This window comes from Staurois parvus, unplaced genomic scaffold (genome assembly GCF_062004578.1).
Source record: "Staurois parvus isolate SC_StPar_1 unplaced genomic scaffold, SC_StPar_1.0 ptg000282l, whole genome shotgun sequence".
NCBI classification, from domain to species: domain Eukaryota; kingdom Metazoa; phylum Chordata; class Amphibia; order Anura; family Ranidae; genus Staurois; species Staurois parvus.
In genome coordinates this window covers 3,842,586-3,868,097 of record NW_028318078.1, presented here as the reverse complement: position 1 = coordinate 3,868,097, position 25,512 = coordinate 3,842,586, and the positions used below count along the sequence as shown (strand labels likewise).

At 38.4% G+C, this 25,512-nt stretch overlaps 1 protein-coding gene across 3 annotated transcripts in view; it reads right to left on the bottom strand.

Annotated features, from left to right (window-relative positions):
* The window catches only part of CACNA2D3 (calcium voltage-gated channel auxiliary subunit alpha2delta 3), a 1,248,789-nt gene that overhangs the window by 694,967 nt on the left and 528,310 nt on the right, over nucleotides 1–25,512 (bottom strand). For all 3 annotated transcript variants that reach the window (XM_089681870.1, XM_089681868.1, XM_089681867.1), the window contains 3 exons: nucleotides 4,411–4,542; nucleotides 304–364; nucleotides 55–205 (listed from right to left, as the gene is read on the bottom strand). In XM_089681870.1, the coding sequence (XP_089537996.1) occupies nucleotides 55–205; nucleotides 304–364; nucleotides 4,411–4,542 (344 nt within the window). The remainder of the gene's footprint in view (nucleotides 1–54; nucleotides 206–303; nucleotides 365–4,410; nucleotides 4,543–25,512) is intronic.

The window sequence follows — 25,512 nt, the reverse complement described above, 5'->3', positions numbered from 1 at the left end:
TTGCACAAAAGAGGGATGTTAAAAGAAAACAGCAGAGGAACAAAGGCAACATACAGCAATTATGTTGAAGAAGTCATCATCTCCAAGGGTGTCCAGAATTGAGGATACGGTCTGCTTTGCAATTGTTAGTCGAAGGCCTTTCATGCTCCCACTGACATCAACTAAAATCACTACATCTTTCGGAGAGGTAGCTGCTTGAATATACCTGCATTAAGAAATGACAGAAGTAAATAAAGTTTGTAGAGGTAAACCCATCTGCTGTACAATAGGAGCCCTGTAAAGGGGTCTTACAAGGCAACTCACCATTTTCGGTTTCTGCAATCAAATGCAATAACTCCATTTTCATCTGGCTCCCATTTAATACCTAGACAAAAAAAGTAGGACATTTTCAAATAGTATTAGAAAATTATTTTATAAACTACCCAACATCAATACAAATTACAAAATAAAATAAGGAATGACCTGTAAATCACTTAATTAGTGCACATATAACAAAAAATCCATGTGTCAATTCCAACAAAAGTCACTTATGAATTTGGTGAAAAAATATATATTCGTGCTCATAATCCACCACCCGAAGAAATAAATAAACTCACCAGAGCTTATTGCTGATTAATTAAAACCAGCAAAAGCGCTGTTGCTCTGGGAGCGATGGTAATAAATTAATCTAGATATTCAAAGCAGTACTCTATAGAGGAATGGAATATCCAAGTTTGGGAGCAATACTCTGCAGCAGCAACATCAAGCCAGCATCTAGGAACCTTTACTTAATCGTCTCCTCGATTCATGATCATGGAACCACACTCAAGGATAAAGAGAAGGAATGACGGTGTTTTAAAAAACGTCACATTTATTCAAAGGTAAGTAAAAAACTCACAAACAAGGTGTCACGCCGACACCAGCATGATAATCAATAAACAATGGCATCAGATTGCAGATAGCGTACAAATCCCGCTCACCGTGGATACCTACGCTACTACCAGGGAGCGTCCTGACGTCACGAACATCCAGGCTCTGCCCTACGCATTTCGGCACAAATGACGTCCTCACTAATTAAGTGATTTACAGCGCATTCCTTATTTTATTTTCTACATTTCACCTTTATTTAGGATTTAGGTTTGCTGCGTTTATTTAATCAATTTTGGTATTTTGTTTTTTCATCCGGCGCTTTTTCTTTTCTTTTGATTTATCAATACAAATTAGAACACCACCTTGATTATGGTAGTATTTCTGGAAAGAAAACAGTACAGTATTTATTATACTGTATAAGTCAGGTTTGGACAAAAGCAGCTTGTCACTTTTAGGGAACTACAGACAAATGTAATTCAATGTATGCTTTTGAAGGCAAGTGGTGTAAGTATCTGAAGTTATCCTGGTATCAGCTTTTGGCAGTCCCAGTACAGCAGGGCTGGAGTGTGAGAGGTGGAGCAGCACAGGAACCAATTTGTTTATTTTATGACAAGGAACTTGCTGATAGCAGGAGAAAGCAAAGTGACAGAGGGGGGTGAACTCATCATTGTGCTGCTTCTCTTCACGGTCCAGTTACAGGCTGGGCTCAAATGCAGTAGGTTGAATGATGTTGGCCATCAGACATCCAGTGGAAGAAAAGAAGTAGTGTGGTAGAGGGAATGTAGCTCTGATTTTAAAGCAGTATTAAACCAAAACGCAAACATTTATTATATCGCAGCTTACCAGTTCTTAAATGTGATGGCTGCATTTGTTTTCTTTTTTATGTGTTCTTTCTTCTATTTTCATCTAGCGATCTGGCTAGTAAGTCTGTTGTTTTTCAATAAAACAAGCTCTTTTGCAGATGTATCAGTTACAGGGATGAGACAAACCATTTGCTACTGACAAGGAGTGCTTAAAATGATCAGCTTTTATTTTCTAATGCAAAACCATCCATATATACCAGATACTATAAAATATAGTATTAACTGCTAAGATAAGCTGGGGGGCCTCAAAAGACAGTAGAAATTGGATCAAAATAAAAGAATGTATGTGAGTCCAGACAAAAATAGAGGCACATTATTTGAAATAAGTCAAAGCAGCAGAATGTACAATCTGGGGGGGGGGTGGGGCAAAGGTCTCTTCCAAGGAGGGGTGATGTACCCACTGTGGGTGGCCTTGATTGATTTTCAAAGATACCCTACCACATCTAAGCAGTAGTTAGGGGGGACAAGTATTTACAAATGTTAGGGTATTTAAATCTGCTAGTACATCTAACACTCTCCTCCCCCAAGGATGACATTGCTTCTGTTTAAAGGTGTCCCCTGCGCTCCTTTATCCAAAGTGAAGGCATTCAAATACAGGAGGTGTGTTACAGGCCAGATCAACAGGTAAAAACAGAGGGGAATAGCCTAAAAAAGCTTTTTAAGTTGAATATTTCAGCAAAAACTGCTTTTTAAATGTATCTTTCAATGGGATATTCATTTTGATATTATTAAATTTTGATGGAGTTTTGCTTTAAATACCCTTTGCAGGCAAAGGCATAGCATCTACACACCTATTTACTCTTTGGTTAAATGAACTTAACATTTTGTTGGGAAAATTACTGTAAGACACACTATCAAACATGGTTCAGACAACTCATACAGTTTAGTAAACTGACACAGTTGGCTAAAAATTCATTTTCTGCCATTTCTTCTCCCTGAAAGCTAGTCTGGTGAATGGATACAACAGATATCCAACCATTTTGAAAATTTCTAAGACTAAACCAAAGAATAGTGGTTTTATTCTTCTTCTTCATGCTCAAGAAAAAAAAAATAACAAAAAAAAATTGATTTTCATTAAGTCAGGTAATTATGAAATATTGCAAATTAATACTATGCAGCCTTCTATCTAGCCAGCAGGAGGAGCTGTAGACTCCTTTTCACATCAGTTGCATGATTACTTTTCAGCTGTGCCATTGTTTAGAGCAGAGGTCTCAAAACTTTTCAATCAAAGGACCAATATATTGTCCTTGAGACTTAGGGCCAGTGAGTATAGAAAATATTCTGGTCCCAGCATCAGTGAGAACAAACATGGCCTCAGGGTTGTTGGTCAGTAGGAGAAGTAGTGCCCCACTATTGGTATTTGTGGGAAGAATAGTACACCATTATTGGTTTCATGGGAAGAAGTACTGCCCCATTGTTGGTCTCATTGGGAGGAATATTGCCTCAAGGGCCGGATAAAGGGTAGCAAGGGGCCATATCCAGCCCTCAGGCTGCAGTTTGGAAACCCCTGGTTTAGAGAATTGCAGAATTCAGCTGTGATAATAATTCCCTTATCAGATGGATCGGTAGGAAGTTTTAACCTTACTTATTTTTACACTGATCCGTGACAAAAACACATATGTGTTTTTGCTGTGTTTCGCCGTGTTTGCAGTGCATTTTTTAAAGGACATGTGACTCAAAAAAAGCAACTCAGGTGCACTTTTGATCCATTTTTGACGGATTTTCCATTGATTTCAATGGGGAGGTGTAATTTTAGTGCATTTTGTTTTACTACACCAAACCTGCACCAAAAATGCAGCAAGCAGAAAAACACACAGGACCCGCAACTGATCAGTGTGAAGAGTTCCATAAGAATACGTGGTCACATGCTTTTCTTCCTCTTTTCTTAACACAAGAAAAAATGGATCAGTGTGAAAGCAGCCTATGGGAGCTGTAAAGCAAGCTGCATCTCCTGTGCTGTTTCTTTAGCTAAGTCAAAGTGCTTTTGTAATCCTTTGTCACATATTAAATGTATAATACAAAAAAATCTAATAGAATTGACCCCAATTCATTATAGTTTTGCCTTAATGGAATAATTCCTGGAGAGGACCAAGCTGGGAAATTTTATAGACTATAGGAGATTTGTATACTAAGATTTCCCTTACCTCCTTTCTTGCAATCACAACAGAATCCGTCTAATAGAATACAAAAATCCTCACAGAAGTGCTAATCTTTCCCTAAACTGCTAAAATAAATGTTTTCATTGCTGATCCCGTTGGAGAGATTGGCCCTGCTTCTTGTTTGACCACCACATGAAAAGTGATGATACACGATACTGGCAGGGACACAGGCAGCAATAAAATCCTGGTAGAGTTTCTTATCTTTCCCTATTCTCCCTAAAGTAAAAAAAAAGTTGGCTGGAATTTCACTTTAATCTATATACTAAGGACATTATACTGACAAGCCTCAGACTGCTTGCAGAGCTCTAACATAATCACACAGTGTAAGTAAGATAATACAATATCAATAGTGATGATACAATACAAACAATGGAGATGTCATTGCTATAAAGCATGACATTTTTTCATTATTGTGCAAGAGGGTTTATCAAAGCATCCAGGATGTTTCTTTGAAACACTGTTAAAATCATTAAATGTCACACAAAACACTAAAATCTTTTAGTATATGCGGTTTAGTACAAGGATGATTGATTCCTTACCTGGATACTGCCGAAAAAAACCTTTCGCACTTCCAAAATATTGCCAAATGAGGGACGGATCTCGGTCAAAGTTGTCAACAAACACCTTATTTAATGATTCTGACCAGTATATCCCATTCACAATTTCAGGATCTTAAAACAAAAGGCAAAATTCACAATATTAATTACTGATCTTTATTTTTACTGGCTGAGCACAAGAAAATTATATGCAGGATATGAAAGGTACCTCCAGGGACCTTGTGGTGCCATTTGAACAAAGTCTACAAACATTCTACATATATATGAATGTTTCCATTTAAAACTGAAACAGCAAAATGCAAGGCCCCCTCACCCTGTAAAATTGCTGATCATTTTAATTTACCTGTCTTCCATCTGTGACAGGTGAGAGATGAGAGTGACATCCCGATCCTCACGGTGAGATCTTCAGAAATTAAGAGCAGCCCATCTCTCATAAGAAGACACTCATGCCCTGATCCTGAGTGTCTTCTCATGAGATTTGGGGTACTCATGTGGGTGTGGTCCTCCTTGCCCTGCATGCTGGGGAACCTTCTCACATGGAGCACGCTAATCAATTCCCAGAACTTGATAGAGACTGCGGTCATGTGATCAATCTAGCATTAAAACAGTTTCCCAACTTAGAGATTAACTTACATGTGTACAGTAAAAATACAGAGTTCCTCTAAAAACGTGATGTTCCATGTCATTACACACTGTGCCTTAGTAGTTATTGCATTAGGAGGGACGGGCTGAGCCTGCGCACAGTCCACCAGTGTAGGGTACCTCTTTTACCTCACTCCCAGTAACAGAACGGAATCCTGCCGAGCACATAGCGCAAACCTCAGGCATGCTCAATATTAACTCCTTCGCTTCCTCTACCTTGTGACAGGGTCATGGATGTCCATAATGCACATTTGGCTCTGGTTGCGATTTAAAACTGACCACTGGGAAGGAGGCCAGAGAAACGACCCCCTCGCTACCGGAGGACCTGACACCTTACAAGGTACCACCCCTAACAACTGGTTATTTTGTGTCATGAACTTGTGATTGGTTACCCTTAGCAAATGCATTATTCTTCCTTGTCTTTCTGAGTTGACCTTTTGTAGTTTTACTTCATACCCCTTTGTGCTTAATAGACCCTATTTTTGTAGATACGCCAGAACCAACATGCATCCATTTGAATAATTTCAGACTGGAGAGATTTCAACATTACAATCCAATGTGAACAAGTCCAATCTCTAATCCTAAATACAGTTGTGTGGCAGGCATAACTCTATGAGGTGGTGGTACATGCTGGTTGCCTCCATAACTTGAATGTCCTCCAAAACCCCAGTGCCATCAGTGGACTGCAAGGCACGGCAGTCCCTCCCATGAGTCGAGCCAAGAGTGGGAAAACACGGCCAAGACCTTAGCCTTCCCCTTTTTATTTTATATCACATATTGGATGGCTGGGACCAAAAGCCAAGGAACTGAGCACACATAATTTAACCCTTTCCCCCCAGCCTGGGCCAGCTGCTAACTTATTAATCCAGCATTAACGCAACCTGCTTGCACTCATCATTCTCTAAGGAACTCCCCAAAAGCATAGTGGCATCATAGTGGAAACGGGTAATGTAAGTAATAATTCTGACTTTTTACTTCACAGGTACATATTGGAACTCAGGTCCAGAGATTTTTACAAGGTCTAGACATTATAACTGGGACTTACATTGTACAGCATGGCCCACTTCAAATTTATTTTATTCAGACCTACCTTTCATTTATTTTAGTATATTATTCTAAAATTAATTGGAAAAATGAGGTTATACAGTCCTATGAAACAGATTCTGCTTTAGCTTTAAATGCTAAGTATTATACTGTGTATGAAAAAGAAAAATAGCAGTTCCACTCTGTAAAGCTCTAGCAATATTTGATGTTTCTTGGCTTCCAGGAACCATCTAATATGTTTGACATTCCTTTTAGAAAATATTGGAGGGGCTTTTCAGTACAAGGAGATAAATGGACCCGGCTTGTGTGAGGTGATCAAAATTCACTGGAGACAATTTATTATTAATTATTGGCTAGATTTCTGTTTATTTTGCCACAATTTCTGAAATCTGTTTAAAATGCCTCTGGGAATTTTCCATGACCTAGCCCGGCTTTATTGAACATATTATAAATGCTATTTCAATAGGATAAGTTCCAGTTCATAGAACACATATTAACAAAAAAATATTAGACTCAAAAAAGAAAAAAATTAAGATCTAAAGTATACATTCAATAATTGTATTCATTAAATAATTGTATTCCGTGATGGTGTAGTCCTAAAAGTACTCTCAAAATTACATCACAAAAAAACTGTATAAATAATAAAGAGAAATGAACTGAAACATTAAAAAATTACAAGTTTGCAGTACTGTATCCATGACATTTTGTTTAAATTCAGCAGTCTAAAATTACTTTTGTTACCCTCAAGCAATTTTACTACACTACATATGGCCCTATTTAGTGAGGCATAATGATAACTAAAATGCTACAACCCAAAAGAGACCAACCAGAATTAAGGTTAATGGTTAATACAACTATGCTTGTCCATTAGCCTTGAAAATGGCCAGAATTCAATATCAAGATTTGCCCCCCATAGACTTCTAAGGGGTTCCCTGCTAAGTTTGGGTTTTGTGCTTTTTCTAAAAGTATTTTACAATCTCCCCACGAATCAAACGCAGGCAGATTAGCTCACCCCTAATTGTGAATGGCCTGGCCGGGCACGTTAACACATTATATTTTAGGACAGTGCATCACAACACACAGATGTTTACATATCTGCCTTGTGGTGGACACAAATGCATTGTGCTGGACTACTTAGATGAGTTGTGGTGGCATTCCATTTGAATTTGCTAACATCTCAACACAATGCATAGTAAAAGGAGGCCTTATGATTATGAGTAACAGAGCATTTAGCTTTCATTTGTTGAAATTTGTGCTTTGCAGAGCAGTAGATTGAAAATGCATTGGGCTGCACTGCCTTGGTGAGGCGAGGTATCATAATGAATGGCACTGGACCGCATATAATGGGCAGCATTAAAACACAGTTAAACTGCATTAAAGGACACAGTAAAACGTGCTGTAATCTTCTGTTGCAGCAGGCTGGAGAACTGGCCTGAAGGGAGCAGATTGCTGAGTTTTCGGCAATCTAAGCAATATTGTTGAACTTAATATAAAGAAAACCTCGCTAACATTCCACAAAATGTGAGGCAATTAGTAGCAGCTGACAGAATACCCTAATACATGGTACGCACAAATATAGTAAGCAGCAGTGCAGTGTCACTAAAATTACAATATTATAAGATTCAAATCATGAGCACATGTATAAGACAATAATCAAACGAGATCCCCCGTGCCCCTTATAACATCACCTGTGACAAAACACATTGGGCAGAGCTAGAACACACGCCACTGTGCATGCACGGACCGGCCACAGCCATCTTGTTTTTTGCCAAACGATGTGTAGATGTGATGTGAAGTGCCTATCCATTGTAAGTGTATATACCTTATTAAAACGGCATACTCTACTGGTTTACCTATGGTTTACACTGTTTCCTTCTTTCATTCATGATACCATTTGATCTGTGGGAGCACAGTGGTGCTGTTGTTTGACAAGCTTGGGAAAAGCTGGACATCCTGTGGAGTGTATAGAGCGCTGTTTGACCACTCATCATTGGAGGTCACTCAACTCTGGTAAGCCCCCCTCTTCTATACACTGCTGTGGTGTGCAGCTTTACTACAGGAAAGCTCTGAGGTTGTTGGGATTCACATCTGCCCTCCTCTTGTTGTTTATAGAAGAGTGCTTGACTTACCTTTTTTGGCTCTTCATTTGAGACTTTTGGTTTATCACTTTTAAGCACTTATATAGTTTTATGTAAATTTGTAACACAAGTTTTTTTTATAATTGTGTTATACATATGCTCATGATTTGAGTTTTATAATATTGTGATTTTCATAGTGCTGCACTGTTGTTTACTAAGCAATATTGTTGCTTGAAATATTATACAGGTCGTGTGTCAGACCTCTGAAGACCCTGGCCAGCCCCTGTATGAGAACAGCAGTTTGGCTCTCCAGTGTGCTGTCAGCACAGGGCAGCTTAGCAAAGTAAGCACAAATACATAAAAAAATACAATATTCTTTATCTGTTATGAAGCTTGACTGCATAACAAATAAAAAAAAAAAAAGGCTTCAGTTGAGCTTTAACTACACAGGTGAGTTCTAGTGCTACATGGATATCATGTTTTATCAATGTTTCTGCTCAACCTTGCAACAGGAAGAAGGGTCAGCCGCACACCGGAGGATTGATGAATATAGTGTATATCGATTGATCTATAGGACATACAAAACACCAGGACATGACTACAGGACCTGTTAACGCGTTTCACACAGTCTCGTGCTTAATCATTATGAATATGATTAAGCATGGTTATGATTAAACACAAGATTGTGTGAAACGCGTTAACAGGACCTGTATTCACGTCCTGGTGTTTTGTGTGTCCTATGGATCAATAAATATACACTATATTTATCAATCCTCCGGTGTGCGGCTGACCCTCCTTCCTGTTGCATCGTGTGTCTGCACCTGTCATGGATTAATCTGGATTGCTTGCCTGACCAGTATACCTATGTTCTTTGGATTCTGCTCAACCTTACAAGTGCAACCTAGCTTCCATGCAGTCATGAAATATGGCCTGAAATATCACCAACCTAAATTTTAAAAATCTGTTAAGGATGCTGGACTTCAGAGCACAATCCCCTTTTATAAACATCATCTCCCACCCCCATCTTGTTATATTTTGTGTCATAAACAGTAGGATATACTACAGAAAACTACATGTTGAAAACATGTTGGGACTATCATTCCTATCAACAAATGGCACCAGTTATAAAGTGCCTCTGACACCAGTTATAAAGTGTCATTCATCTAACTACAACACACTTAAGGATCAGCCTTTACGACAAAGCCTCGGGGCAATCAAGTATCTGATATAATCTAAATCTCCATAAACAGTAAGGGCTGTAAGCAGCTCTAAATTCCAATATCTTATGTAAAAGCCAAATAAATTGTCGTTGAACCGGGGAAGATACGTCAAAAACTGAAAATTAAAAGTTAAGTGAAGCATTATAGTTTTTAAACTCGGCCGCTGGGTATAGTAAAAGTTGGTATTATTAAGTAAGGCCATATTCTGGGAGTGTTACATTCCCTTTATCTGCCAATGTCCAGGTTCAAGTACTTTCCTTTCACAGTTCATAGTCACAAACGCAAACTGTATAGAAATGCTGGCAGGTTTAGTATCCCTGAGAATGAGCAATATTCATTCATTTCCCTGGCTAAATCATCAAGCACCTGCATTGAGTTTTATGTGTTTTACAATAGTGCAAATGGGATCAATCCATTGGTTCCAATGAATTAATCCTCACAATACATGTCTATTATACCTCTTCAGGGTTTATCTGACTAAAGAAGGTTGTGAGTTCCATAACTCTTCAAAACGCACACAATCCCGTAATGGGGTGCCTCCTTAAAGTATATCCAAAGCCATTTTTTACATTTTTATTTTAAATAGAGTAGGGAAATTTAAAACCTGTTAGAGTTTTTTCTATCTATTGCGGAGACTTTCTATCCATTGGGTAGACAAAACAGGACACAAGGAAACCTTTTCAAAGTGAGTTAAATCCTCTTTTAGACAGCTGTCAACAAAACAAGTGTCCCTTTTGGATTATTTCCACCCTATTCCTGTCCTGGTGACAACTAAAAATTTGGATTAGCCCTGACGTTCAAGTCCCAGAGATAATATTCACCAGGGAAAATAGAGAGAGTTAAACTCTTTTGAGAAGACACAGACACCAATAAAAACTCGAGAGAACCCAACTTTTTACTAGTCCAAAACCAAAACTAAAAAAAAAAAGGTTTGGGCTTCAGAAACACTTTAATTTTCAGGCAGCTCACAGTTACATGATCTAAACATATTACTAAGTTGAGAACTTTACATTTTGTTTGTGCATGAAATTTACTGTTCTGTCTGAAGATTGTCCAAAGCCTTGTTTAGACTGATGCAATGCATAAACATGAAATATTGGACTTGCTCCTGCAGCACATGAAAATGCATTATGTTCTGGAAGGTGCATTGTAGTGGCATTCACTTTTAATGGCACCTCCTCAAAGAACCAGTCAACGCATGTGTGCTAAATTGCACCAGAGCACATTGTATTTCATATCAATCCATTGTAGTAGAATGTGATTTAACAAATAGGCACCTACACTTCTTTTGTGCAATTTTTATGTGTAGGGCAGTAAATTGAAATGTTGAAGGGTACTAATGATATGATGCCAGCTGGTTTTATGACTAATAAGCTATAACTGCAGAGAAAAGAAACATTTTGCAAGATGCAGGACCAACAGCACTATGGTGGAAACCAATAAAAGTCAAGGGAAATAATTCCTCTATCTACTACAGTTGATAAGATGGTAAAAGATGTGAAAATTGTTAAGCTGAGCCTACATTGGAAGAATTTTGTTCAAAAAGTTTTGTTTCAGGAACGTTCATTCACTTTTATAATGGTTAGAGGGGTCAAATCGACGTTTATTTCCAAACACAGAGATGGGAAAATTCGAAGGAGCAGGATGAAATATTTTTCTTGAACTAACAAATTTCCAAAAGTCAATGTGGCTTTCCGTCGAGAAATTCCATTAATTGTAAAATTAAATGTTAAAAGCAAACAAAATTTGGAAGTAATTTCTAAGGACACTTGTCATGTCATTGAATTTACAGATAGCAATTTTCATACAAATGTTCATACAAACATTTGTTCATGAATCTATAGTGCGTGGCTAGCTTTACTTTTTCAAAAATGCAAGAGGGATGGATCCCACTACCCCCAGTTTTAGTAAAGAAGTATTTGAAAGGAAAGTTAAGTTGTCCTTCAATAAATACCTCCACCCCCTGAGCGCAGCCTATCAAGGATAATACTTATCTTCCTCCCTGATCCAGCAATCTTTCTTACAAATAGGTTCCAGGCAGTTCTTTTTCAAACTATGCATGAGTGCCATGGCCTTATTCATTTCTATGACTAACCTGCACTCCTGATGGCCTCCAATGTGGTCCCTAGGAAAACAACTTACCCATGTTACCATGACACACATATATAGTATAAAGAGAAGCTGGTTAAGAACTTGTCAGAGGAAAAATTGCTGGATCAGAGAAGATGGTAAAAATTAAATATATCATATACAGGGGTGGGTGTATATAATAATGGACTTTACTAATGATGAAGTTTACCTTTAAACAGCTGAAAGATCATGCTACAGAATTCCAGCATTGAACCGAAAGACACAAATAAATACATCAAAACCCCTTGCAGTCTGCAAATCATAAACCCACAGTACAGGCAATAATTTCTTATTATTTCTCAGTTCACACTAGTGCGGTTTTGCAGGCTGTGGCACGGCAGCCCACTCCTTTGAATGGGCTGTCGAGCCTTGCAAAATGCAGGGAAAAGGTACCTGCACCTTTCCAGAAATCACAGCCCGCACTGGGAATCACAGTACAGGGCAGTTCCCAGCATTTTCTAGTACAGACAGCTCTTCCACCCACACTAGTGTGAACCGAGCCTTAAGCATGATTTAATTTACTCTTACAGCTCTTACTGTAAAGAAGCCTTTCCATAAAGAGCAGGGCCCTCAAACCTCTCGTGTATTGTATTGTTACTGTCTTGTCTCATGTTCTGTCCCCCTTGCTACTGTACAGCGCTGAGCATACCCTTTAGCGCTATATAAATACTGTATAATAATAATAATATGTGGAGCCTTTCCAAGTGCAAAGAGTTCTCCTTTATCTTTTGTAATTGAAGATTTGTGCACCAAGTTTACCATATGGACCATTATGTATAAAGGGGATTGTGGTTCCTCACAAGGGAGGATACATTCAGTTCAGTTAATTGTTCCTTATAGCTGAAGTCATCCAAGCAACTTATTCATTTATTTTCCATTCTCTATACTCTTTCCATTTATGGTGTCAAAAACAGGAAGGTCAATAACTCTGTGGTCATCACTGAGGACAAGGGGCATGCTTTATTTCTGGAGGAAAAGAGACTTAATCTCCAAACACGGAAAGGCTTCTTCACAGTAAGAGATGAAAATGTGGATTAGGCTCCCTCAAGAGCTGGTTATGGCCTGCTCAGTAGATTGTTTGAAAAAAGGCCTGTATTCTTTCCTAAATGCACATAATATATCTGGATACTAATATGTATGGATAATTTTGAGCCAGGGAATATCCATTTGCAATTCAGGGGATCAGGAAGGAATTTTTTCCCCTGCTGGAGCAAATTGGATCCTGCTTTATTGGTGTTTTTTTGCCTTCCTCTGGATCAACTGTGGGTATAGGATTGTGTGTATAGGATTGTATATATATATATATATATATATATATATATATATTAAAATATTTTTTTCCCTTTTAATGGTTGAACTAGATGGACATGTGTCTTTTTTCAACCAGACTATGTAACTATGTAACAACATAAAACTCAAAAAGACAGTTTTTGGAGTGCTTTGAAAATGATTATATTACTTGAATATGGCAGGGGGGTGGTCACGAGAAAAAAAATATTGCTGCCATTCCTTCTTGAAAAATGTATAGGACTTTTCTCTTGCCTGCCCATATATCCATGCAGTTGCCCATGTATGCATCCATCCATATCTCTACTATCTATCTATCTATCTATCTATCTATCTATCTATCTATCTATCTATCATCTAAAATAGAAGCTTATTTACCGACATAAAGAAAGCAAATCTTCCCAATCATTTTATTATTTACACAGTGGTAAGGCTTTGTGCTGCCAGCTAGATTGATTTTGATTATCGGTAAAATTTAATAAAAGCACCTTGTCAAGCACAACAATGACAGGGGCATAAAATATATCTAGCAGGAATAGTGTGAATGTTTGTTCCAATTTACTAGCTGTCACTCTCAGCCCCGGTCATGAGATGCATGACTGTGAGATTAGAGGGGACGTGAAACTAACACATTCATAGCCTGATGCAGTTAGGTGCCCAGAGATGACTTATAGACACAGAGGAGGAAACCAATTCACCACAAACTCGCATCACTCACTGGAAGGGATTTTTCAAGCAGAGATATGTTGCGGAGTGCTTTCACTGTAAACATTCTCTTCGTTTATGCTATGGGAGAAATGCAATATAGGAGGAAAAACAAAAAAAGTAAATATATTGATTTCCTTTTGTAGGCCTCGTGCTTATGGCCGGTTTGAGGCGCAAATCTGCACTAGCATGAAAGTTCTGGCATTTTTCCACCTTCGAGGAGCTACAGTTGGGGGCGTAAAGCTGGCCATAGAAGTGACTGTCTGTACGTTATCATACCTGGGTAAACACCGATACTTCTGCGCTCTGACGTTTATATTCGCATGCTCTTATGACATATTTCTCAACTGTGGAAATTCTGTGTTCAGGGTATGTGTGTGTAAACTCAAGAGTACACAAAAGCATTGGTATTTATCCAGGTATGGCTGCGCATCTTTATCATTCTTTATTGTCTATGGTCGACTGTACACACCACCTGTGACTCCCCACAAATAATGTTTTTTATTTTTGTTTTTGTCTTTTACATTAGAGCAGATTCGTGCCTCAAACCATGTTAATGAGGTCATCAGTTTTACCTATTCAGTTTATCTTTAAAATAAATCTATAGTTCTTTTATTCATTTACTATATATTTTATTCATACATATTGTATTTATATATATTTTAAATATATATTATTTATTTTATTTTTATTATATATATATATATATATATATATATATATATATATATATATATATTCATTTTATTCATAACTTATGTAACGTGCTAAAAAAGAATTACAGTGTATCTAGACCCAGGAACAATAATGTAATATATTACAGCTTACCAGTCCTCACATGTATAGGCTGCATTTGTTTTTTCTTGATTTTCACATGGTGATCCTGCTCTTCCTGTTCAACGGTAACAATGTTTAATCTCTCCACTGTATTTAAGGAGGCATGGGGTTGTCACCCTAGGCTACTTTCTGCTAATTTGGACTCTAGAACACCTTCCCTCTCTCTATTTCCATCACATAGGGGAAGAGGTGTTTTTGAGTTCACAGTGAATTGGGCATGGTTAAACACATATTTATAAAACTGTCAAAAAAAATCACATTGTTGTTTTTTTTTAACAATGATAACAGTGCTTTGCTTTTGAAAGGCTCTCAAAGAAGTCTGCACAGAGAATGAGGCTAAATTATAGATATTCACTACAACGTTCTTAGATTTACTTTAGTGAGCCTATGAGCTTCTGCAGGGACACAGTTTTTTTTTTATTACAACAGTGGGACTAATCATATGTATAGTAAGTAAATATTTCTCTTAGCAATGCCTTTAAGGTGGAATTCCAGCTTACACCTAACTAGCCCTAAAACTAGCCCTAAAACCCAAAACACCTATGCTAACTAACATGTGTAAAGCTGGGTATACCTGTTCAGAAGGTTGAACAAAAAAAAAAAAACGACAGATCCTCACATCCATACAACTATTTTCAGGCCACTCTGGCCCAGTCCCATGATCCAGCTCCCCAGTGTCAGCCATTGCAACTACAGGGAAGAGAAAGAAGCTCCAACAATGAATGGGTCATTGAAGCCTATGGGTGATATCACCACTCCAGGCTTTACCAGCCATTGTTGGAGCACTCTCTCCTCTTCCCTGCTGGTTGACACAGGGGATGACCGGAGCAGGCTGAAAATAGGTAAGTATACACATCTTTGTTAGTGGATGTGTGGGTGTATCTCACCCGATCAATGTGGTCCAGCGGATTGTCTTCCCCGATAGAGACAGTCCATGGGCCCTCTGGTTCAGACTTGGCGTCCAGCTCTGTCTCCTGCTGTCAGAGTGGCCTGCTCGGCAGCATGACAGACTGGACAGTCAGTGACTTCCTTCCATTCTCTCTCTCTCTCCAATCTTGACTCAGTGGCTTAGTCCAGCACTTCAGCCATCAGCACACCCCCTTCTCCTTTAATCTCCCTCTGCACTCTCCTAGCCAATCTCCTGGGCTTTGATATTTATATGCAACCGCCCACTTGCTACCTCTCCTGGGAACTGTAGTCCCAAGCACTCTACTTATCAGTCCTGCTGTTCAAATATACAAGTTCCAGAGGGCTGTTCTATCAATTTGAATAATCCTGAATAGCAGGCCACTGCCATCTAATGACAATTTTAGTGTATTGCAAGTAATAACATTTCAATGGGTTACATTCATAAAAGTGTGTACTGTGTTTACATGTGTTTACCTGCATCAAGCATTTGGTTGTTAATTAATTTCATTGGCCAGAATAAAGTAGGTAAAGCAATATAGTCAGTAGGTAAAAATTCTGTTAAATTGCGCAGTGGATTAGTAGTTAACACTGCTGCCCTGCAGCATCTGGTCCCCAGTTTGAATCCTGGTCAAGACACTATCTGCACAGAGTTTGCTTGTTTTCCCTGTGCTTGCATGGGTTTCTTCAGGGAACTCTGATTTGCTCTCACACTACAAAGCCATGCTGGTAGGTAAATTGGGTTAAACTGGCCCTAGTTTGTGTATGTATGCATATGAGATAGGGACCTTAGATTGCAAGCTCCTTATATGCAGGAACTGATATGAATATACAGTATGCAAATTGTCAGCACTATATACAAAAAATACTTACAATGTGCATACCTAACCTCTTTATTCTCACTTTATCTCAGTAAAATTGATGATATAAATATCAAACATTAACATTTATAGAATTACAATGCAACACACTAATCTAATTACAAACCAATTTCCTCATACCCCATGCATTTTTCATTTATATTATGACAAAACATAAGAATCAATAGACAAAACATCCTAAAACTCTCAATGAATATCATTATTTATTATAACCTGTACTGAGGTCATATAGATTTGGTGGCCAAGTCTAGAACTGAACTTTGGCTAAATGGCTATGAATACGCAACACTGACATTTGCACAGACAAATGCAAACTCAAATTAAAATAAACATTGCAAATACAAAGAAAAAAGTTATTAGTAGCTTATTTATCAAAACATGTTATTGCAGTATGAAGCCAATTTCTTTAAAAAAATGAACTGGCACATTTTTATGGAGGATATCTCCTGGAGGCAGCAGGGTGTGGTCCTCAGGAAATGTTCAGAGTGTAAGTATTATTATTATAGCCCTGATCATGAGATACGCTCCTGACATATCTTCCATTGAAGAATTCCGTAACATGGAAATTGGAATTGCTTCTCTGAGAGTCAGCCGCTGCTGATCTTTATGAGAACAAAGACATGGCTCTCACATAGACTGGGAATAGGATCTGCCATGCATGTCTTGAGTAAAACCAGATGGGGAAGCAAAGACTTCTCTATTTCTTTGTCCAGAAGCCAAGAAGTATAAAGCACGGAGCAATGTTGTATGACAACCGCCTTCGCAAACTTGGCCTTGGACTTAGGACCCGACTATCTACTGACAAGCAAGAAATAAACAGCTTTTGTGAATATAAGTAGTCTGTGGGAAAATTCACCTTGCTGGACTGTTTGGAAATATGGGTGATACTCATGAGTTAGTGGCACTGCTGTAGTTGTGCAGTGTATGCTGGTGATCACTTAAAGTGGAGCTCTACCCAAAAGGGGATGTTCGGCTTTAAGGTCTCATCCCCATTAAGGATTGGCACCTTTGGGGAGCAGGGTGGGGGAGGGAGCAGGTACCCGATTTTTGCAGGTACCCACTTCCACTTCCGCTGTGATCACCTAGGCGATCAGAAGCGGAAGTTGTCCTCCCTCCCTGTAGTCTTCTGGAGCACAAGACTACGGGACCATTCACAAGGCGCAGTGCTACTCGCGCTTGTGCAGTGGGCACCCGGCCATTGTGAAGCTGTAAGCTGTCACAACCAGGTGCCCACACTTAAGATGCCGGAGAGAGAGAACAGCCAGTGAAACTGGCTGTTGTGAGGACACCACTGGATCAAAGGACAGGTGAGTGATTGTTTTTTAAAAGTCAGCAGCTACAGTCTTTGTAGATGCTGACATATTTTTTTACATTTTGACTGGAGCTCCACTTTAAGTTACGATGATTATTGCTGACCATGTTTGAAATAATGATTGTTATACCATTCACCTGTATCTGAAAAAGCTATAAAGGGTTATGACTTCACTGCATCACAAAGCACATACAGTATAGGGAGACTTTAGATAAAGCCATCCATTCACTATATCAAAGTAATTGAATTTCTTTTAGGCAATACTCCCTAGATGTCTGATGTGCTACAGAAGTAACTTTACTGAAATGCAAAGTATAGGAGTGTTTAAATAAACATATATACATATTGTATATTATTTACAAAAGCATATAGTTGTAGAGGACTCATGGACTATAAAGTAGGAGAATATGTTCAAGTAAAAAGTGTTTATTACAATGGATATAGGACATATTCTCCTGTTCATGAATGCCTGCACAAATACGTATATGATTATCTAATTATGTCCATCTGCTGCAGTCTACCACTGGGTAATACAGTATAATGTTTTATTTATATATATATATATATATAGGTATATATATTCCCCACCCCCCACATTAAGGGATAAAATATAAAATGTATTATTTCATAATGTATGAAATATTGAAGACAAATACTTAAAATGTTATTTTCAGCCATCAGCTGGCTCTCCAGATTCCTTTGTACATGTTTATTGGGATATCATTAACTGCTCTGCTGAAAAAGGTCATGAGCACAAGTTAAAACATGTCATGTGAGCACACAACCACATTTCTCATAAAAGAGACTCATCTACTTTTCTTCTTGCTCAGACAGTACAGTATGACGTTTCATTCAGAAATAAAGTCTAAAAAACTTTAAAAAACCAATAATGCTCTACCAGTGTACAGCTAGTGAGTATGATGGATATATTGATGTAGCTCTTGATTGCTTTTGGCTAGTTTTTTACCTATTTGTTCTCAGTTGCTCCATTAAGGGAAAGCTGTTGTTTACAATGCCTAGTAACTGAAGCTCACATATACACACACACAATTGAATGATTCAGAGGACTACCTAATTTCACCTACCTCCTGCCCTGCCTATCCAGAAGAGTTTATATGAGATACACTCTGCTGCACTCTCTATTCATAAAGCCAATCATTGTATTGATATTAATATAGGTAGCAAAAAATCAATTCAATAATCCTGGCTGATGTTGGAGCATATACAGTATGTGTACCAGTGTCATTGGACAACACAGACAAGTACAACCGATACCACACTAAAAGGTAATCTTTAATTTGTAGGCTTCATTGTAAAGTCTGTCTCCTCTAGCCAAATCATACTACACTTTGGCAAGTCAGTACTATGGGAAGGGGCTAAAATTAAAGTGAAAACATAAACAACACCTTCTGTGAACAGATCTCCCTTCGAAACGCGTCAGTTTCACCCTGAGAGTCTACCCTCTCAGTGGGATTCGCACGAGTCTCCTACTCCAGTGTTTCGATTTTGGATTTTATATGCCTTATATACTGCCTCTTTTGTGAGTATACATCTTATTTCAATAAAATTACTCCTTTTTACTGAGGTAATGCACAAGGTTGGAGTGCTTTTTGTTTTTGTTCTTCTTTGCTAAAATTAAAGTGATGGGAGTAAACGCAATGATTGTATGTAAATTTTAAAATGAAATTGAACAGAATAAAGCTAGAGGCTATCAGTGAAATAACAAGGGCAGATGGAAGATTATTTATATTGTTTGCAGCCAATGTCTGGATAATGTCATACTTTAATAACACTGTAGGGCTGAATTCACACATGCTGTATATTAATAAAAGACCACTAAGAAAGTGTAATGTTAGTCTTAAAACACATTTACCTATTTTAGTAATTTTAACTGTTTATTCAATATCAGTCTACACATTCTCCCACAAGTGGGAAAGGATTGTGGTTTTCCAATGGGTGTGCTGGTTTTCCATTGCTGTTTTGATTGGTCAGGAAAAAGTGTTAAAGCCCCTGAGGAACCTACAGGAACCTAAGCCTATAGTATGTGTGTCGAAAATGGAATAGCTCATCTATAGGCTATTGGAGGGTAAAGTAATTGTTCTCAGTATAAAAGGAAGCATTTATCAATCCGTGAGCACAAACATAAAAGCAAAAACAATGGGGGGAGGATTTCAAGTGAGCATCAAAGTGAATAAAGTAAACCTGTCATGGGAGAAATATGAGGGCCAACCCCCCCTCCCTCTCCTTTGGCCCCAAGTGGAAGATTTATTTTGTTTTTTTTTTTGTTTTAATACTACTTACCTTTTCAGAAGTCTTCAGGCCAGTCAGGTAATTATTCAATGATGCAGAAAGCATCATATCAGTACCCTCAGGTAGCAGGCCCATGACACCCTGCACTCACAGTATGTCCTCAATCTTTCAGGATAAGTAACATTGGGCATCAGTATACCCAGAAGATTGAAGACAGTTTGTGGCAGAGAAGAGGTAATGCAGGGGACAACTCTAGACTGGAAATAAATATTGCAGCCTGAGTATTGAGTAATTTGCATACAGTATAGAAAAAGCCAATTACATTTTTTATCTAATACGCTTTTCAAGCATACTGTACACACATCATAGGTATTTTTTAATCTTTTTTTTTTAGCAGACAGAACATAATTGCTAACAAATGTGTTTGTGCTGGAGGGAGTTGTCAAAACAGCTTTTACTGTTTTCCTGTATGTAGAGTCAATAAATTACTATAGTGTCTGCATAATAATCAAACACATTCACATTCTAGGGTCAATTCAGATGGCAAAAAATTAGCGTATTAGTAGGACTCGAACACCTGAAGCTTTTTAAACCTGTGCAAACTTGAGAACATACAAACCTATTATGGCTAGCATCTTTATTGGGAACTGAATCAAGGACTTCATAAATGTAAGGCTATAGTGCTAACTGTAAGGATGCCTTTACATTTCTGCTGTGTATTACATGTTGACATACCTTGTGTTAAGGCAGTCCAACGCACCAAAACACACTATGCGCTGCAACACGTGTGAATGGGAATGTAACATGCATTACTACAACACAAAGATATAAATGGACCTTAAATGCTTTTAGACAAATAGTCTAACACTATTCATGTTTCATGCTGGCTGATCTGCATTATTCCTGATGAATGTCCTGCAGAGAGAGTGATTATGCATACAGCAGTGGGAAGGAAAAGAAAGCAAGGAAGAAAGAAAGAGAGGGAAAAAAGATAAAGAAAGAGAGAGGGAGTGAGAGAGAGAGGGAGAGAGAGAGAGAGAGAGAGAGAGAGAGAGAGAGGAAAGGAGGGAGAGAGAGAAGAGAGGAGGAAACTTCAAATTCTACTGGGAGAAGTGGAGCCAATGGTGAAAATAGCTGCACAATATGTGACAGTATGTCACAGACTGATAGGGACATGAAAAACTGAGGACTTAAAAATCCTTTAAATGGAATCACTACCTATCCTCCTTTATATTACCACTTACCCCCTCAAAGACTGCCCTAGAGCTACCCGCTTTCCCATACAAACTTAACTGCCTTGTCAATGCTAAAATGTATTTGGTCCTCCCAATAAAGCTTATTTGAATTTTAAAGGGAGAGAGAGCGAGGGGGGGGGGGGAGCGAAAGAAAGAGCGAAAGAAAGAGCGAAAGAAAGAGAGAAAGAGAGAGAGAAAGAGAGAGCGAAAGAGAGAGCGAAAGAGAGCGCGAAAGAGAGAGCGAAAGAGAGAGAGAGAAAGAGAGAAAGAGAGAAAGAAAGAAAGAGAAAGAAAAAGAGAAAGGGGGGGGTGAGAAAGAAAGAAAGAAAGAAAGAGGGATATAGAATGAGAGAAAGACAGAAAGAGAAAGAGAGAGGGGGGAGAGAGAAATAGAGAGGGAGGGAGGGAGGGAGAGAGATATGGAAACAGAGAGATAGAAAAGGAGGGAGAGAGAGAAAGTGAGGGATAGAGACTGGCCAAATAACCCTGGCCGCCCAAAGTGAAAATGGCTCCAGTTTAAGTGATTACTTTAACATTTTTGGTGGTAGCTACAAAACAGACAGACCTTTTGGTCAGAAACACATTTTATACTAGTATATTGTGATTTTTGATCACTAGGGGCAAGGCAAAAAAAAATATTGTTTAACTACTTGTCTACTGAGCCCTTTCACCCCCTTCCTGCCCAGGCCAATTTTCAGCTTTCAGCGCTGTCGCACTTTGAATGACAATTGCGTGGTCATGCAACACTGTACCCATATGACATTTTTTTTTTTTTTTTTACACAGATAGAGCTTTCTTTTGGTGGTATTTAATCACCATTTGTTTTTTTTTATTTTTTGCTAAACAAACCAAAAACAACTGAAAATTGTTTTAAAAAAAGTTTTTTCTTAGTTTCTGCTAGAAAATTTTGTAAATGAGTAATTTTTTGCCTTCACTGATGTGCGCTAATGAGGCTGCAGTGATGGGCACTGATAGGCTGCACTGATGGGCACTGATAGGTGGCACTTATGGGCACTGATGATGAGGCACTGGTAGGTGGCAACGATGGGCATTGACAGGCATCACTGGTGGGCATTGACAGATATCACTGATGGGCACTTAAAGGCAGTGCTCATATATGGCACTAATCGGCTGCACTGATAGGCAGCACTGATAGACAGCACTGACTGGCACTGTTAGGTGGCACTGACTGGCACTGTTAGGTGGCACTGACTGGAACTGTTAGGCGACACTGACGGGCACTGATAGGCGGCACTGATAGGCACTGATAGGTGGCACTTACTGGCACTGATAAGTGGAACTGATTGGAAGCACTCATAGGCAGCACTGACTTGCACTGATAAGTGGCACTGACTGGCACTGATAGTTGGCACTGAAAGGCAGCTCAGATGGGCACTGATATGTGGCATTGATGTGCACTGGTAGGCACTGATATGTGGCATTGATGTGCACTGATGGGCACTGACAGGTGGCATTGATGGACACTGACAGGTGGCACTGATGGGGCTACACTGATCATCAAGGTACTGTGCCCTGATGATCAGTGTACATGTCCCCTCTGAGGAATGCCGATTACTGGCCCTCCTCTCCTCACGAGCTGTCAGCATGACAGCTCGTGAGGAGAGGAATTTCCTTATTTTCATGTGATCAGCTGAGACTTCACTTTTAGGACTTCAAAGTTGCATGACTTTGGAGTGCAACTTTGATGCAACTTTGATGCAACTTTTACTGCATGTAAAACATTCAGGTACGACTTTCATGCAACTATGCAACTAGTATATATACACAGTATATATAGCCTGTTGAAGGAGCATCAACAGACTGATGAGGTGTCATCTTTTTGCTCTCTCTTCATGTAACCATGCTCCTTATCAGTAGATGCAAATGCAGGCACCTAATTGGCTCAAAGGTATTTAAAAAAAGGGCTTGCAAGTCACATTCAGGCATTTATATTATTTAAGTGTGTGTGTTTATAAGAAAATACATAACTACAGGTTTTTTATATCTACCTCAAGTTCAGTGGTAAGTAGATACTGCAATAAAAATGAAAAATATATGCTCAGTATATGAAGTTGTGATTTTAAAAAAATGCTCTATTCTGCTATGACCATCCTGTTTCCCCTGTCTCATCTAAGCAATGTATTATTATTGCACACTGCCTACAGCACATGCTTAGTGCAGTGTGCTTCCCTGGCCTATTCCTGGTGTTGGCTTCTAGGGTGTTGATAAAGAGGACAGGACCTGGGATGACATAACTTCTGTACAGATGCACAGGAGTTACATTATCATTGGCTGAAGAGATGTTAGCTTCGAGGAAGACCAATAAAAGATGGTGAGGGACAGAGAGGTGATGAGCAGCAAGTGACAGCTTTGATCTGTCAGCGCTGGGGGAGCACAAACAGCTAGATAAGTCTGTCATAATGCAATATACAGTGCATATATGCACACAATGGCAAGAGTATTGGAAGTTCTGCTTTAAGGATGTGAAGTTGACAGCTTTTAAAAGCTCCTGTGTAATCAGAGACCCTTTAAATTAAATGTAAGTGTTGGTCGTTATAAACAACAATTTTTACAGTGTTAACAGTAATACGTTTTCAGATTACGACAGGAAAAACTCAAGATGTTTGCTATCACAAATAATCTAGCTGTATAATGTGAGCAGAAATGATTTATGAAACTTGCTCATGTGTTCCGTGTGATCCCCAGCTGTGCTCTTCATTTACATACATCAAATCTGGTGAGCGCTGAAAAAAAAAAAAAACAGCCTCCTTCCCCTCGTAATTACAGTCTTATCTCAAACATTCACAGTTCTCATAATTTCCAATATTTTTCATGTATGTATTTGAAAATGTTTTCAATAAATCTTTTATAGAATGCAGCCGTAATTTGTATGTGCAATGGTCCTTTAATTAATTATGAACTGTTGTGAGAGACCCAAGAAAATATTGACATTAACCAAGCGCTATACATCGTTAAATATTTGCAAATATTTTCTATGGGCCAAAAGTGCACACATTCCTCATCTTTAAAGTTTGAGGAGATCTCCCGTACTTTCCAGGAGAAAAGTAGTTAATGAAAGCCATTATTTGCTTGTCACACTAGGAACATCTTGGCGTGCTCGGGTCTCCACAAGGAGATGTTTGATGACAGTGAATGTTAATGCACAAAGCAGCCAGAATGATAGATGGGCTGATGGGTAAAAGGCAATGAGGAAAGATTAGCTTCACTGACTGTGTTTAGCTCGGAGCCAGTACACAGAGAGCAAGAGATTGAAGATATCATTTAAATAGCAGGAGGCTATTGTTACTGGGGCAGTGTACTTACAGTAAAAGAAAAACACTGTGCAGATGCAATGTAACCGAATTTGTTGATTTCTAATTTACCTTTAAAATAGACCTGCAGCTTACACACCATGGAGGCAGCCATGTTGTGAAAACATTTAAAGCAATTGTATATTGGTTTTGTATACATTTTTTTATTATGTTCAGGACTGAACAATACATTTTAAAAATATTTATTTTCTATTTAGTTAGGTGAATATGGAACTCTGCTTATAAACATTTTGCATTTTCATATCTATGAAGGTAGAGCTCTAAACTCCTTCTGAAGTTCTTTTTAATGTGTTGGTATTTAGAGAGCTCAATAGCTCAAGCTGAAATATACACAACAAAATAAGTCAGACCAGTTGTGCCTCTCTCCGTCTCTCTTCTCTGTACTACATTTCAATCAGAGACAGTGGCTGAAACAACTTCTAATGGGCAGTCGCTATAGAAAACCCATAGTGCTCTAGGAATTCTGTGTCACTATACTAAATGTATTTAGCTATGCTTTGTCTGTAAAGGATAGCAGTATGTAATTATACCAGTCATCCTCCATGTCACCTCTGTCTCCAGCAGGAGAAAACTGTAAAAATTGAAGGGGGCCAAAGAAATCACTACTTCTGGAAGTTGGGGATGGTTTCCACAGAATGTAGTGGTTTTCAGCTGCGCAGGTAGCAGGAGAGGTAAGTATATACTGGAATCTTTTAAGTATAGTATTTAAGTGGTTTATGTACATTTAGTAAAGCAACTGGATCACTTCAAATTTATTGTATATTTTGTAAATAAAAAAAATTATATATGACTTACATAACTATAGTAGTAAAAAAATAATATAGTATATATATTGTTTATATATAAACCCCAACTGCAGAGAAGCAATCTTACAGTGCCTTTACTTATATTATCAGCTTCTGTCATCTATACAGATCTCTGCTGCCCCGAAAAAAATTCTGTTATTTTTATGTATGGGGCTCAAGTGCATGCTCCCCCTCACCATCCCCAATGCTGTGCTTACTGTCATGACCACATGGTGCTTTACTGTGGTATACTATTTTTAAATACAGGTTCACTTTAACTGTAGTGATAACTCCAGCATTCTTAGCACCTTATTAAAATTTAAAGAATATAGAAGAATTCTCTCTAATGTATACTGTATATATACTGTATGTCAAGATTAATGTTTTCTGCACATTAATATTTCAAAATTAATGTTGAGGTTTGAGCACCCATAAGTAAG